General features: G+C 37.1%; 2 protein-coding genes across 2 annotated transcripts in view; one reads left to right on the top strand and one right to left on the bottom strand.

Moving 5' to 3' along the window:
* Positions 1-3190, top strand: part of LOC141915451 (ras-related protein Rab-32-like) — a 57290-nt gene extending 54100 nt beyond the window's left edge. Inside the window, exons 8-9 of the mRNA XM_074806984.1 lie at positions 221-329; positions 415-3190. Coding sequence (XP_074663085.1) covers positions 221-329; positions 415-581 — 276 coding nt within the window. The 3' untranslated portion in view covers positions 582-3190. The remainder of the gene's footprint in view (positions 1-220; positions 330-414) is intronic.
* Positions 3191-4495: 1305 nt separating this feature from the next.
* Positions 4496-17110, bottom strand: part of LOC141915452 (mitochondrial import inner membrane translocase subunit Tim9-like) — a 49656-nt gene continuing 37041 nt past the window's right edge. Inside the window, exon 4 of the mRNA XM_074806985.1 lies at positions 4496-6284. Coding sequence (XP_074663086.1) covers positions 6153-6284 — 132 coding nt within the window. The 3' untranslated portion in view covers positions 4496-6152. The remainder of the gene's footprint in view (positions 6285-17110) is intronic.

Consider the following 17110-nt stretch of genomic DNA (forward strand, 5'->3'; position numbering starts at 1 on the left):
TGGAGAAAACCCAGTTACTACTGAAAATGAAGAAATTCCATGTTTTTGGAAAATACTGCGGTTCCGTTATTCCGTGATATGACAACACCGTCCATACTCTATGTGTCTTACCTGATTTTCAGGCTCCATATACCTGTATGACTGTCCACTCTTATTTTTTGTCTGCTGCTCACTGTAATTATACTGTATTCATAATCCCCTTTATTAATTTGATTTTAAGTGTGATTTAGATGATTGCGAAATTGATGAAAAGTCTATAGCTGCATTTGTCCAGCAGAACAATCTATTAGGATGGTTTGCTACATCCGCTAAGCTAGACCACAATATTGGTAGGTTTTGAATTTTAAGATGTCTGGTGTAGTAATGTTCATTTCCATCAAGTGTAGAATTCAAAATGCCTGTTATTATTTTCAGATGAATGCATGCGCTTCATTGTTCAACGCATTATAGAATTACCATCGGAAGGAGTTAAACCAGTTGAGCACATCAAATTGATGGATAGCACTGAATATTTAAACTGTGATTTAAATGATGAAGAGCCACCAGTTACAAAAAGAAAACATGTGTGCTGTGATCTGTAATATCAACAGCTAAACAATTAGTTGTTATTTTTACCTGGGGCCCATTTTACTTGGGACTTCACTTGACCGAGTTCTGAATTCGTATTTTAAACATATCTTTAAAATCATTTAATTCATTGAATGAATGTAAACCCAAAACTGGCTTTCAATATCTTCAGTTGACCAAGGGGGCTACTCAGTCTATTGCCTAGTACCTCAGATAACTTACTACATCGTATACTAACGTGGAATGATTCTAAGAGTAGGGTTATGATTACCATTATGTTTTCATAAGGAATAGATATATGGTCAACTACATGTTTATATCAGACCACATTATTTACATGATATACCAGTTACAGCTTACATATATACTCATAGACATATAAACTAGTATATATGTTCATGATATATGGTAGGTAGGGAATTTGGGTATTCTTCTAACAGTGGGTAGGTCGCCATAAATAATTTCTATGGGTCCAAATTTCCAGTTAAAAATATATGCAGCTAGAAGCCACAACAACAAAAGAAAGAACTTAAGGGAAAAAAAAGAAGCCACAATAACAAAAGGAAGAACTTTAGGGAAAAAAATTGATACCTTGTTTCTCCGCTCTGCTGAGCTGAAAAGTTGACCCCACCAACCGTCTATCTACCCTGTACATTATTTTTTTTAAATATTGATCAATTTTACCATAACAGACCCAGCAGTTATAAAAATGAACTGAGTACAAATTTTATTTTGTTTTACAAAAATGACCAAGCCGCTGTGGAGAAACAAGGTATCATTTTTGTTTTGCGTTATATAGTATATTTATGAATACATGGACCATAAATAATATCCGGATGAGATGAAAGTCTTGGTTAAGCCATGGACTCTAATACAATTGGTTTATGAGTCCATAGCTAAACTGATCCAGATTAATTAAGCGGGTTTGACGATGAACGTTATGTGTATTGCATGTTTTATACAATTTATTGGTCGCCTACATGCATTCGTTTGCTCAATACACAAGCCTTACATTGTTTTCTGTCAGTTTAGCACCCTCTACTTTTCCAAAAAGCTGTATTCACTCATGACAGATTTAATCGATACAATATTAAAATATCTCTAGGGATTTCCTTTATAAGCATTGAAACATCCAATTTTCTCTAACTCATAGTTTTTTCAATTAAGTTTGCAGAATTGAGCAAGGTGTTCACTTGAAACAGGGAGTGATTAATAGACTTCATATATTGGTATACACTGCATGTTCAATCTAGTACTTTTTATTACATAATTTGTTGTATTAAAAATCATTAAATCAAATGAATCAGACTATGATTAAGCAAATTAGGGTACTGAAATTTTTCAATAAAACTGTACAACCCTAGGAACTCTTAGTTTGAGTGCAATTTGTGATCCAATTATCTCCTTGAAGAGAAAGTTCATTATAGTAGAGTTAAAGTGTATGGGACCGTTCATTAAGTACATGTGCAAGCCCTAGGTAGGACCTCAACGGCAAAAGCGTACAATCTGCATACAAAGCTAGGTACCTATTTACACAAAGAGTACGTACTTAAAAAATCAAAGTGCTCTAATTTCTACTGAATAACTTTGTAGTAGCTCATCTGTAGGTATTAGTTCAGCCATGAGTCTGGAACAATATAATGAATTCATTGCCCTTTATAAAAGGCTGCATCCTAGTAAATCCCTTCAAGAGGAGCAAGCTTTATGGCGTGATAATTAAAGTCTCAAATAATAGAATTTATTTATACTATAATAAAACAGACCAGTAGACTGCTAACAAATGTTTGTTTATGTTTTATACTACATGATCAATCATTGCGTACGTAAGGTAGGAGGTCATTGGCAATATAGTATGATGTGTGTACACAAGGTAGGACCTTGAAAAAAGGTCATATTTTTTGCGTATGTACTTAATGAACGGTCCCTACGCATAATGAATATATACTAAAATATACATGTAATAATTGATAATAATTTCCTAGAAATAAATATTCTCTTGGAATTATGTAGCCTGACAAAATATCCTATTCAAACGTATGTGTCTGTGTGTCTCAAGCCAATCAGTGTAAATGACAGCGGCGACTCATCTGCATCAGAAGGTCAAATAGGATTACCAAGACCTGTTATTTTGTTCTCCGCTCTTAAATACGTACTTTGTACTACCATGGATTTTGTTTTAGAAAGCTAATCCCGCAGCAACATTTGAAAATGAATCAATTGGTGTACTAGTCTGTTTAACTTGTCTGATTAATGAAGCTGTGCTGCCTGTGCATTAGGCATGTATTCAGTTAAGACGGATCTTGAAATTAATGTTATCCTAGTTTGACAGAAATATTCTATCCCAGTCTGACTTAATCATATATTTTATTCCGTGATGGACAAGGACTTGTGAAATTAACCATGTATGTGATTTTCGTGTACTCTACTGTCTGTTCCTTGAGCCATTAAAATCATAACTAGCAAAATGGGATTTGGTAAAAGTAGTACAAACTTTACCTTTGATCGTGATATAGTATTTCCTGAATGGTGCTTCATCAATTTGCTAATTTCCAAATATTTGTAAAGAATTTTTGTATTTTTTAGATTTTTAAAATGATTTATGCAAGAATAAAAGTATTTAAAATTGAGAATAAAAATAACAGTATTTGTGTTTTTGTCTGATTTTTCTTTCAAGCCTCTTAACACATACATGTATTAAAGCTGTTTCAATGTTCATGGGCATTCATAACTACAGTATGTATCACTTGCTTAATTCGGCTTTTCACTTATATCAGATAAAATTTCAGTCCCCTCTACGTAGGTCATTTTTATTCAAATGAGAGTACATAATTTGGATTTTGTTTAATTCCGAAAAATTTTCCAATCCCAGGCGATCCAAATTAAGCAAGTTCTACTGTATTTTGCGTTATTTGAGGGGTTCTGTGTGACATAATGTGCACCAAATGATCAACATAGGCAATTCAAAATAACAATTACCATTGTGACTGTTTGTGTTTATTTTGTAATTGAATTGAGAGACAGAAGAATGTTGTATATCATTTATAAGTAGTTTTTTTTACCCATCGCGACGTGAGGGGTAGACATCGCTTGTGTTCGTTCGTCCAGGCGTGCATGTCTTGTTCCCGCTCTAGAGGCTTAAGTTTTTGATTGATTTTCTTATGACTTGGTATGTTTATTTTGGTGGGATGGGGATGAGGTCTATTGTTTTGGACATATACATGATTGCCGCCACAGTCATTTTGGTCAAAAAAGCAATTAGGAGCGTGTTCCTGCTTCATAATTTACAGATTCATATTATTTCGTACTTTAGAAGAGGGCACTATACGCGGAAAATGTTGAAGAAAAGGGCACTTTTTTGCCTAATTTTTAAAATTTTAGGGGCACTTTTGGTTTGGAAGATGGCACACGACATAACGATAAATGTGAAGACGAGGCAATTTTTGCCGATTGTTAACAATGAAGGGGCACTTAGCCGTATTCTGTATAATTGTTAAGGGGCACTTTTAAAGATTATAGGGGCACTAGGCGAAGTTGGCGGCAACCGTTCTTTCATGGGTCGCCAGCTTCATTTTTTATCGGCATCTGTTGAAATCTTGTCTCGAATTCGTTTATTCTGGATTGCTCTGCTAGCCTCTAGAAGCCCTCTAAAAGCCTTTAAATGGTACCATATTTTCAAAATTTTCTGGGGGTGCGCCCCCAAACCCCCCTCTAAGGACTTCGCGCCATCGGCGCTCGCATTGACCTGGATACTGGGTGTGCCCTAAGATCGGAAAGGTGCCCTTAAATTTCCTTCCAATACTGTCTACCCATACCCCTGGATCCGCCCCTGGAAATCTCTTTCATTGGCTCAATCAAGAAGCGGGAATAATCGTTTCCATAGAACCTCTAAAATAACCAAAGATCACGCCGAGATTTACTAATGTCTTCCTTCTTTTATTAACATGCCAAAAGAGAACAAAGGAATCCCCACACGGGGTCACTAAAATACCGATTTGGACTGGGTAAGATACCGGACTTTACTGGTCCATCACATACGATAAACAAAAGCCGTAAAGGCACCATGGCCAGCTTGTCATCTTTTCATAAAATGGCAAATGATGCATTCTGTGGGTTATATTTGTCTAAATACACTCCCAGCTCAGAGTTAGTATCTATTACTTAAACAGTACAATTGTGTTTTGTGTTTTCAAGTAGCACAGACAGGGAGCTGGCGGGAAAAATACCTCAGATCAATCTTTTCCCTTGGTCTTACTGATTTGAATGCGAAATAGAATTGAAATTCGCACAATAAAACAAAATTGAATTGGATTTGATGTTTTTCGCAGAAAAGTTGATTGAATTTGCAGTTTGAACACATGGCTAATTAGCATATCAAGGTCATCCATGCGATTTGAGAAAAAGTTATTTTTCCTGGACTTTGCATTTGTCAATGATATTTTCTGTAGTGCAAATTAAGATATTCCTCCCAAAAACCAAATCAACTTAACATTTCAATCTTCAAATACAATTTTAAATCTTACAATAAAACCAGGAAGTAAAAAAGAAGACGATGTGAGCACCTGCTGATTTCTGCGGCTTAGCCAATCATAGCATATTTTTGCGAAAAAGTTCATATAAATTTTAGGAGGTCCTCTTTCAAAATTCAGCTCACTAAGATTTGGAGAATGGATAGTGCTTTAATGAATGATTGATCTGCAAGAATATATGCTCAGTTGCACAGTCTTAGCCTTAGGCCTGGAAACCATGTCATTTCAAGTCGCTCCATTTGTTTTGTAACAGGCTCAGCCTACAGCTGGCTTAAAAATGAAGAAACCACTTGAAACTCACCACAAGATCATATATGTGTATGTATATGTGTGCGTGCGCGTATATGTTTATGCAGAGCTGCCAACCTAGTTTTTATCTTTTGCTGAACACATGTCCAAGTTTATCAGTATTTTCAAAAATTTTCCTGTAGTCTCCAATTTTCAAACCAGAAGGCGTTTTAAAAATCAGTACTGAGGTCTGAAAAATCTTCATTAGGGTAAATTACTAGGAACAAAATTTGTGTTCCAAAATTTTCTGACACCATACTAGTGCGCCATCTTCATCTTAGTTCAGATTGCACACTAGTAAAGTGTCATATTATATAATTAGTATATTTTGAGTTGACAAAGTGATTCACAAGAGATTTTAGAAAGAATGATGTAAATTGCCATAAAAACGATTAAGTTTTCTCTAACTTATCATCTATCTTTTCAGTATTCTCAGGTGAATAAAAATCCGTAACAATTCTTCTAATAACTGAACGCCGTATTTTCACACAATATTCCAGAATAGTTAGGGAAAAATCAGAACGGTTGGCGGCTCTGTATATGTATCCCATTACAACAGTCGACATCTTGAAGTATAATAATAATTATCCATGGTACTACGTAATGACACATCAAATCTGCATGAATTGCTAGTAAAATTTATTGCAATACACAAACACTGGTACTTATGGTACATTTCATCATCTTTACTCAATCCGAGATTTCCTTCTGGCATATCCAACAAAAATGCCGCTTATTCAGTCATGTCAACTTTTTTCAAAACATATAACACTATTGAGATGCAGCTTTTTGAGCTGCAGCCACTACGCCCTCAGTTGTCAACATCTGATGTTCTTGGAAACGCTGGGATATCCGTTGAGTCATCTTCAGGTATTTTTCCATGCAAGTGACCACGCAATTATTCTGAAAAAATGAAAGAAAATATAGCTGCAAAACAGCGATTACGGATTACCTGTCTAGTTGATTTATATACCATACGATTAAGTGAACAAAAGTTTAGTCGAAATCAGTGCAAGTAAATAAAAGGAGAATAACAAAGATACAATGTAAACTGCTCAACTACACACCATTGCTGAACCATCCCTGAAAGGAGTTTATAAAGATTTCCGCCCTTGGTGGTGACAATTGGACCTATTTGGTGGTACCTTGGCCGTCTTATATATTCCGATGTCATATTAAATCGCGACAAAAAAATTAGGTAAGGTATGGTTTGAGATTTAATGCGATTAGAGGGAATGGGAATTTTTAGAAACGAAAGCTAATTGTTAAGCCAGGTACATTTTCAATCCATACTGGCGTCTCTAAAAATCTAATAAAGGACCAGTCCAGTCAACTACATTTTACTTTTACCCCTGTGAAGCTGGCTCCCGGTTCCCGGTTCGGCTCCCGATTCAAAACCATTTGAATCAGGAGACGAACCGGGAGCCAGCTACTGGTTCCCGGTTCCCGATTCAAAACCATTTTGAATCGGGAGCTGAACCGGGAACTGGGAACCGGTAGCCGGCTACTGGTTCGGCTCCCGATTCAAAATGTGAAGCTGGCTACTTATTTGATTCGACTCTATTGCAGACAGCAGGTGAACATAATTGCGTAACTATGTCTGCTGAAATGCAACCTTGACCTCGGCCACCAGGCTAATCGAGACGTCTGAATTAACACCATGCGTGTGACGATTTCCTCCCGATTCAAAATCATTTTCAATCGGGAGCCGAATCGGGAACCGGGAGCCGGCTACTGGTTCGGCTCCCGGTATTAACTTTGTAGCGCGTAATCTCCGTTCGTGTGGCTTCGATTACACGTTGAGTGGTATGGATTGAAAGAGGATGGCCTGATCTGTGTTTACGAATCAATTTCGTGCCGATACGATAAAGTTTAGGTAGACTTTTGTACCATTAAAGTTTGGACTTTCCGCGTGACGTCATTGCGAGCGATGATCAAAACAAACATTTGCGCGATGTGAGCGTCAGCTGTTGCTCGTTGACTACAAAGACGCCGGTGACCTAATTTCATTTTGTCTGCCTACAGAGACGCGGATGACCTCAATTCTGGGGAATGTAATAGTGGAGAATACTGCGATGTGAGCATCATCGGTCTGATACGAGAAAGATTGTACTGCATGGTTTGTTATATGTTGCTAGTTTTTCACACAGCCAATTGCATTACTGCCCTGGGCCCGGTTTAGGTGATAATTCTAATTGAAAATTTAATTCGGGTTAGTTAATTGGTTTACCTTTGTCAGCGATATGAAGTTGGCTATTAAAATGTGTAATGAAATAAATATCTTCATTACAGGCATTGTCAACATATTTGAAAATCATTTGCAATAGGGAACCGGGAGCCGGCTACTGGTTCCCGGCTCCCAATTCAAAATCATTTTCAATCGGGAGCCGAATCGGGAACCGGGAGCCAGCTACTGGTTCGGCTCCCAATTCAAAATGTGAAGCTGGCTACTTATTCGATTCGACTCTATTGCGGACATGTAAATGTTATGATTGCGTAACTATGGTGTCTGCTCTTAAGTGCAAGCCGCAACCTTGACCAACAGTTGAGACGAGGCCAATCGAGACGTCTAAACACATCGCGCAACCATGTCTGCTGGCCGCGAGCGTTGCCCGGAGCGTTGACTTGCACTTTGACTCTTCTTTCATTCATTGAATGTTTTGTGAAATAAGCGAAATCCTCAGAAATTTCTTTCTTATTAAAAACTGCTACTGCTGCTACTACGTCATCATTCCGATATGAATGTATGAAGCTACGAGATAGATTGTATGCGTGACTTGTGATATGTAGTTTTTCCCACAGCCAATTGGGTCAATGCCCTGGGCCCGGTTTAGGTGATAATTGGAATGAGAAATGCTTAATTCGGGTTAGCTAATTCGATGATTAAATCTCTTTCACAAACGCTAATTAGGGAAAAGTGAATTAATTGTAATCATCTCCGAAGTTAATTCCAAATTAATTAGTGCATTAATCCTATACGATGAAGAAACTATCATTAATAAAATGACCAGCCCCGTCGCTAATTATGCACCGGAATGAGGGGGAGCTTAACTTCCCGTTCGTGAAACCCGAAACCCGACCCTGGTGAAAATGCGATCAACAAGATCAAAAATGTGACATGTCAAATAAACAGGCGTTCGAACGAGACGTCCGCCCACTGTCCAAATCACCTCTTTTATCCTATAGTCGCCTATCTTTTGTTAAGTATTATATTTTCCGTAAATATTATAACACACTAGAAAACGAAAATATGTGGATAATTTGGAAGAAATGGTTGTAGTGTAGGTAAATCTATTCATATGTATTCTAATCCAATGGTTACTGTGGTTGCATAGCAACTATGAAACTACTGAAATCGGCACACGCAGACGTCTCGATTAGCCTAGTGACCGAGGTCAGGTTAGCTATCGCTTATCTCAGGCAAGACATGGTTACGTATATAGCACCCCGATATTCAGCGCTAAAAAGGGAGCTAGGGAACTAGATCTGAGGTAGAGCACAAGCGAGGTACCTTAAAATGAAAGTAGAAACAGTTCCAATATAATATCCGTAAAACGACATTTATTTTTCAGATCAGGAAGCAGAATGTGTATAATATGATATGTGATTATAATAATATATGATAGTGATTATGATAAGTAATAATATTAAAATGGAGTAAGGCCTAAAATTAAGAATGATCAGCTTTAGAATTATATACAACCGGTTGGTTTCACATTTCAGACTATTCTTATACGTTTTCGAAATATCTATAGACAAATATAACCCGTGCACGGTTAGTACCACTAAATTTCTTAGACTTAAACTGACAAACGTTAATGTCCGAGTAGTACCTAGTTAAATCTATTTCACAGGACACTTCGTGATAGTGATCAGAGATATCCATTTCTAGCTGACGAATGCTAAATATAAAAAGTCTCAGAATTGATAACTCTTTAATTACGATTTACACTAATGGACGAATATTGATAGTAATCTTAACTAATAATCACGGACCGGTGACTCGGCAGTTAAAGCCAGTCAGGTCATAAAAGATTCAGATTCTCAAGAGATAACAGAATTATTCCGTAATACTAGCGGACAAGTGCTGAGTATACTGCTATCTAATTTGTAACATTTTGATTAGAAATTCAACATAAAGACCAATTTCAATCTAACTCCAAATGAAATACAATAATAAAATCATGTTTATAAAAATAGCTAGCTGACAAAGGCTAGGAAAGAATAGACAAAAATATAGTAATATTGATAATAGATGTGTACTGTATAGGAATGTTGTTGATTAATCTTGTACGGCATGTAGATCTATAAGGTTTGAGCTATATACACATTCAAATACTCTAAAAGAAAAATACAAAATTTCCTACCTTAAAATGAAAGTAGAAACAGTTCCAATATAATATCCGTAAAACGACATTTATTTTTCAGATCAGGAAGCAGAATGTATTGCCTTCCTGTCTGTTACTCATTTTATATATTTTGTTATAATGAGGGCGGACCAAGGCTGATGATTGATCCCTCAGAGAAATACCCAATAAATTGACCCTTGACACAGCCAAAATCTCACACCTGGCAGGTTGGCACCTTAATGAGTTAATCAATGAAATAGCTTTTTGGCAGGCAAACAGTGAGATAATCACCTGAGTAGGCAGCTGTCCAGCAGCTCGCCCAAAATCACTATCAACACCAAAGTGGGTCTAATTTTATTTTTCGCAGGATGTTTGTACAAAGTTAACAACCTAGCTAATGGGTTGTTATTGTTATGACAACTAAGAGTAGGCTCTTGTAACCATGCAGACAACACAGAAACTATGATGATTTCAAGTCAAAATCGAAGTATTTAGAAGAAAAAACTATTTTTCGAATATTAACTAGAAATTCAGAATAATCATGATATTACGATCCGAGGGATACCAAATAAGCCTGGGTACCTTGACTACAAAATAAAACATTAAAAAGGTGGCTTTAGGGGTTAAACTACTATACGTAAATACGTCTGGACTGAGGAATATCGTATACTCGCGCCATCTAGCGAATAAAGAACCTGGAACAAATGAAATGTCCGGCTGTCAAAAGGTAATAGAGATGTTACGAGAGGTCATCGGTTGGTTTTTCGATGTATTTGATGATGTGCTGTAACTAAAACCATAGCGCCGAATTGATTTAGGGTGTTTTAGTTTAAAAAAAGAAGCCGATTTAGTCGAATCGGAACAGTTTTCCAACTAATTACTACCAACGGAATTCCTTTGTATCACGAGTACATAATTTCTAAATTGTTGATATATCTCAAATATCGTTGATGAGTCATATATAATGAAGGTCGAAGGTTAAGAGGGTCGATTTATTGGAACTTTAAAGGCATAGTTATATAATTTCTGGAATGAAAAAAATCAAAGTTTGGAACTTAAACATAGTGAACTTGGATTTTAAAAAGGAATCATCAGCATGTCTCCTTTACAATGAAGGATTCAATCCGATGTTGATTCTACTTGCTTAAAGGGTACATGTGCAGTTAATAGAATATCATGTCATACTTTTTCTATGAAGTAATATGTTCACAAGTTATAATATGCTACTGATTATCATGAAATACACTAATAAATCGGCAATTTCAGCAGGTGCTCAATTTATCTAGATGTGTGCAGGTATGACGGTATCCTGACGTCATCTCTGTTGAAAGCTTACTGTTTACTTAGTTTCTGCTCATTTCAAAAGGGTATTTTATGATTTTTTAAATTAATGATTTCTAAAGTATTGTTGGTGCCATCGTATATGATATGATAAACATATATGTTAGTGGGTGCACCATATAGCCGTGATATCAGAGGAAACAATTATATACGTATATGGGCTAGAGAGCGCATATGTGCTAAGACTTATCACCGACATACCGTGAAAAAAGCAACAGTGGGTTTGGTGAACTATGTAAACAAAGTGAAGAATAAATGAATGACGCATTTATAAGTAATCATTCCTATGCGAAATAAGCATTGCGTTTATCAATCACGAAAAGTACAATTCATTGGCCATGTGGCCAAAAGAAAAAATGTTTGAGACGCTGAAGCAAGAGTTTCGGTGGACAGCAATCAAACCCAGGCAAGTATGGCGCCAGAGAGGCGATCCGATGTTTATTGGACAGTGTCTGTCATCGAGAGGATTTCCGAGGTTGCGCCAGACGTGATGACGCAATCAACTGGGACTATCGTAGCTACGTCACCAAGCAATGATGCTGAGCTGACCTACTATTTTGATATCGGAAAAGCTGACCGTGTGAAGAAATTGATATCTGTTATCGCTCATCACCGCTCAATGAGACACACGTGAGAATCCCACACCTGTTGCTGGCGCACTGTTGCCGGGGCACCGCTCCAGGGAGAATTAGTACGTATGATCACAAATGTGAAAATGCAGTGTTAAGTACTATAGCAATGCAACACAATATGTACAACATAATAGTTGGTTACTGGGAAAATTGTTGTTATGTATTAATGCAGTAATGGATTACTCCAATAAAAAGGTTCACAGTTTTTCATGCAGTCAACCTCGGCTAATTCCTATCACCGTCCTTACATAAATCAGAGTGAGACTGATTGCTACCCGGCCAAATTGCCCCTAAACAACTGTTTTCATGGGTCCCAAATGAGCCCTGAATAAAAACGCTGGACCAGGTTCAAGCCAAATCTAGCACGAGCTAGAGGTTCCGGAAGTGACACTTGTTGCTTTTTTGTAGTATCCGGTGAGCGTGGTTTACGTGTGTTCCAGGCACGGGTCCAATTTTTTGGCTGTAGCCTGTTCCAGGGCCAATTTGGCCCGTGCCCAATTGGCCTCTGTGTGATGACAGCTGATGTGATGTACAATTAACTGATAATCTGTAGTTCTAATCCAACCACTTAGACTTCACTTAAACACTTGATCCAACACTATGGTTGCAGTAAAGTGCGTCCTCTAGTATCAAATACAGGTGACCTCTCATTACCCCTCAAGAGCCTTGTTACCTATTGAAATGTCTGATCTGTTTCTTATTACTTATTCGCTAGGTGGCACTCTCCTCTATCTTCAATTCATTTTTTCGTAACCATGTCTGGTCTGCTGATAAACATCAACAACGTTGACCTCGACCGCGGTCAATCGACTACATGGACACAACAAATCGCCAGGTGATAGCGCAAGCTAATCCAGATGTCTAAACACGATTGCGTAAGCATGTCTGCTGACCGCGAGCGAGCGGTTACTACACGTAACGAAGTTGCGTCTATTAATATCTGGCTATGGAAATAGGTTACTTTATAAAATATACTACAGGTGTGAAACTCATAGATATATACATATACATTGAATGATTTGTGAAATAAGCGAAATTAACATAAATTTCATCCTTAATTTAAACAGTGCAACAATGTTATCAAGTTTTTAGCATTCTATCTGACTGGATCGTGAAGATAGTTGATCACAATCAATTAAGAAATATTGTAAATAATAGTTTATCAGCAAGTCGTTGACAATTCAATATTTTCAATGTTTATAGACATGAGAATTTTAAACATAACATAGTGGATATACGGTAACGAAGGGGTAAATTATGACGCTAATAAAGTCAAAATACAAAAAGAGAATAAAGATTATAAGAGAGATGAAAAAAGATATATACATTCATCTACGAAGTCAATTAATTGCGGCTTATTACTACATCATTTGGTGTAAACGCGTCGCTGTGCTGAGAGGTGCTGAGAGGTGCGAAAACAGCAAAATCGTTTCCAATCGAACATGAAATCATGGAATGATGTGGCAGAGCACTGATTCATTTCTTGAGGATTGACAAATTCGATGTTCACATTTTTGAATGTTTGGGGCTACAAGAACCAAGACTAACCACAGTATCATTACCATAATAAGCTTTGTCTATTATCAATGAGAAATACACGGTCCGACCGATTAGTTTGGAATTGATTGGAACGCATTTAATTTGGGTCAGATACCAGGCCTACACCCACCTCACATATCAATAACTGTAACCTTCCCAAAACTAAGCCGCCAGATAACACTGCTCAATGGGAAGTATTACTGCTAAACTTGTCAAATCAAGTCTAGATGTATATGAATCCATCAGGTAATATGTAAATAGTATGTTCTGTAAATAACTTTTGTTATGTTTTAAGATACGTTTTCATTTACTTCCTAAATGAATACTGTTTTTCCTCCATATAACATAGAAGTGGTTGGAGTGTAATGAATATTCGTATTCGTATTAAAAGTATTGAGAGCAATCTGATCGAATAGTATTAAAACATGTGTGTAACTGAAGCTTTTATATGTATATATTGTTAGTGAATGCATGTTGTTTTTGTAGAATGAATTTTATCTGTAAACGATACATAATCTGTATCCTAAATGCACCATTTGTTGTTCGTAATGAAAGTGAAGTTTAAGTCTAGACTTCGGTCTATCGAATATCTGGTCTTGACTCGCTGAATGGCGGTAGGGTCTGAAACACGGCCCCGGCCGCGGCCACACATCTGAAATACGGTACCGGCCGCGGCCGCACACGTCTATAACACGGCCCCGCCCCTATTGACGATAATACAAAATGCTAAAATTGTAAATACTAATACTTTTGCGGGTAAATGTATCGGTTAGAATTCTATTTGAATTTACTTCGCACAGTTCGGTGAATCAGCTTGCCATCATTTTAACACTGAGCACCGTGCTCCAGTGTTGTTAATGTGACAAATCTCCAAGCAATGAACACGGAAAGAGTACAGCTAGGGATAAGTTGATTTTTGTATGTGTGAGAGAGTGCATGGAAGTGTGAATTAACCCTTTTCTTCTCTTCTTCTAATGTAACATTTCTTTTTTGGGTGGTATATCCTACGAGCTATGCTTTTTTAGGTCTTCTCCTCTGATAAATTATGTAAATTTATACGTAATTTGTGCAAAAACATCATAATTTATAATAAAAAGTATATTACTTGCTATAAATTGCTATAATTTTCAGAAAATGGACAAACAAACAATCATAGTGTTCATTTTATCCCACAATGATCAACTAGTAGATACATAATATTCAACAACAAAAAAACAGGCAACAAAACATACTCTCACCCAAATTAGAATCACCAGTCGAAGGAGGTAAATAACTCAAGTTTCCCCAAGTAAATTATCCATACGAGCTTTTCGGGTATTGTGTGGGTGATACATTTAAGGTAGAAAAGTTGATTTGTTGGCACAAAGAAATGCACTCATAATGCAGGTCTTAGATTATTTGTTATACTTAACCTAAGAACCAAAAAAACCTAAGGCCCCTGAAATATTGAGCTGCTTCTTACTGCGGTCTCTCAACTACCATGGTCAGATTAACATAAATACTGCATGTATGCATAAAAAAATTTGAAAAATTAATGAAAGGAGCCTGTAAATTACGTGGAACTTTTAATGCTATACCGCAGAGCATTATCTCAGGGGTTTCTTGGTTGAATAAAAACGCTTAAAGCAGACTGTTGTCCTGGCGAATCAAGAGTGGTCACCTGGAGATAGATAAAACTAACTTTAGACAAAATCAACTATCTTGAATATAATGCGATTTGCTAATTTGTAAACTATGAAACATTTCATAGAAATGCATTCAAACCATTTAGGGTGATTTTGCTAAAACCTTTTTTCCAGTGGCAGATTTAGGGAGTGGTCTCGGGGCCCAGATTCCTGCCTATGATATTATAGCCACTACAAAAAAAACTCATACTAACTAAATGTATTATTTTATAATTTAATTATAGCTCCTCGCAAAGCAAAAGGTAGATAGATAGGCATCTGGTTTGGGCCAAAATGACAGAGTCGATTGAAGCTTAACCGTTCAAAGTTGAAATAGTCTATATTTGGACTTGTGATAGATAGTAGAAAATCTTTTTCTTTCATTTGACCATTTAAACGAAAAAAAAGAGCAGCCGCGGCCGTGTTTAAGACGTGTGCCGCCGGGGCCGTGTTTCAGACCCTACCCTGAATGGCGAAAGCCAACCTAGACGTTAAAACACGATTGCATAACTATTTCTGCTGCAGTGGGCTTTTTAGTGAGCGTCTAACCTGGACCGTAAGCTACGTCACTAAGTTGCATTAATTTATATACAGCTATGTGAACAAATTACAAGGCATTTTCAATTGCGATGTCTGATTCGTTTCTTGTAACTTATTCGCTAGATGGCGCGAGTATACTATTGGTCAAATATTCGTATTCGTATTCCTCATAGGCACATCTGCTCATAATCGATGCAAGATGTCCAACACTATTGCGTAACTGTGTCTGTTGGTGAGCGGTAACCCCGACCTTGACCGACTAGTCAATTGAGACGTCTAAACAACCATCTTATCTCTGCGCCAATGTCAGTGTTCTCACTGTTACCATGCAACCGTGGTAACTATTGGATTAGAATAGAATAGAACATATTTATGTGCGCTCTCATTTCCAGCCATTTTTGGTTTAGGGATGGTTAAAAATGTTCTTTTTTTTATGTTTTCTATGGAATTTGATAGATAGGAAAATATTAAGTTTAATAGAATATTGAAATGATTGTTTTTTCATCTTTGACAATGGATTTATCCTGCGGGAAGGGTGATTTATACGGCCGGAAGAAAGCGTCTGTTTATTTTATATCTTACAATTTCATGGGCTTGCAGATATTGACTTCTTGGTGAGGGGATTCGATAACTTTCTCTCTTGTTAAGGGCTCGGGTGTCACGACCTTGCATTCATAACTTCATATATTCATGCATTCTGCATGCATTCATAACTTCATATATTCATGCATTCTGCATGCATGCATAGCTTATAGCTAGCTGTGTGTTTGTTGGGATCGGCGCACCTTTCTCAATGTGACCATTCAACCCTAGCGGTCAATTCTATATAAGATTTGGTTTAAGCGTCGTTTCACTAGACACGACAAACCCGTCCAGCTGTTAGGACACCGTATTGGGTGTAGTATAGTAACACATGTATGCTGTTCACGGGGTAAGTTAAACTATTCTAATATTCATTCTTAATAATCATTCCAAGCAAATTGCTTAATAGATAAACCATTGTATTGTTCTATCTTCGGATAAATCTTTGTATTATAATCAAATAACATTACAATTGAGACGCACGTTTGGTTTGCAGGGTTTATGACCCTTATAAATGTCGTAACAATAATTGTTGTTGTCTTTTAGTTTGTGAATTATATCCACTCAGATACGTCAAGTGAGTGCGTGTCTCGAAACCTCCCGTACTCAAGCTACGCCAGTTAGTGCGGTTAACGTCTGAGCGCCTGATATTTCAGTTACTAACGGACGGTCGTCAACATTCGCAATATCCTGGGAGACCCACATACGTTGATCAGTGTGCACCCATCAAGGTCACGTCTCACTCGGATACCACCACGGCTCACTACTGGAGAAGTGTGATCAAACTCTAACTCTAACTCCATTCTAATTAACTGTAGAACTTACGTTGGAATAAATTTGTAATTCGTTTTGTTTTAATTTAAGAATTCTTGTCGTCCGTTGTTGATTCTCTGCTATCGGATATCCTATTGGGGTTTTCCACGGACCCTCGTGACAATGGTGGCAGCGGTGGGATATCCTTAGCGGAAGAATTAACGTTAGACTTCAAATTTCATACAGATTTGTCACGTATTTTATATATATTATGTAAAGTATCTGTATCATTTATTCTCTTTAAAGAGCAGTTCATTGTTACTAGTAAC

The sequence above is a fragment of the Tubulanus polymorphus genome, chromosome 1 (genome assembly GCF_964204645.1).
Source record: "Tubulanus polymorphus chromosome 1, tnTubPoly1.2, whole genome shotgun sequence".
In the NCBI taxonomy this organism is placed as follows: domain Eukaryota; kingdom Metazoa; phylum Nemertea; class Palaeonemertea; order Tubulaniformes; family Tubulanidae; genus Tubulanus; species Tubulanus polymorphus.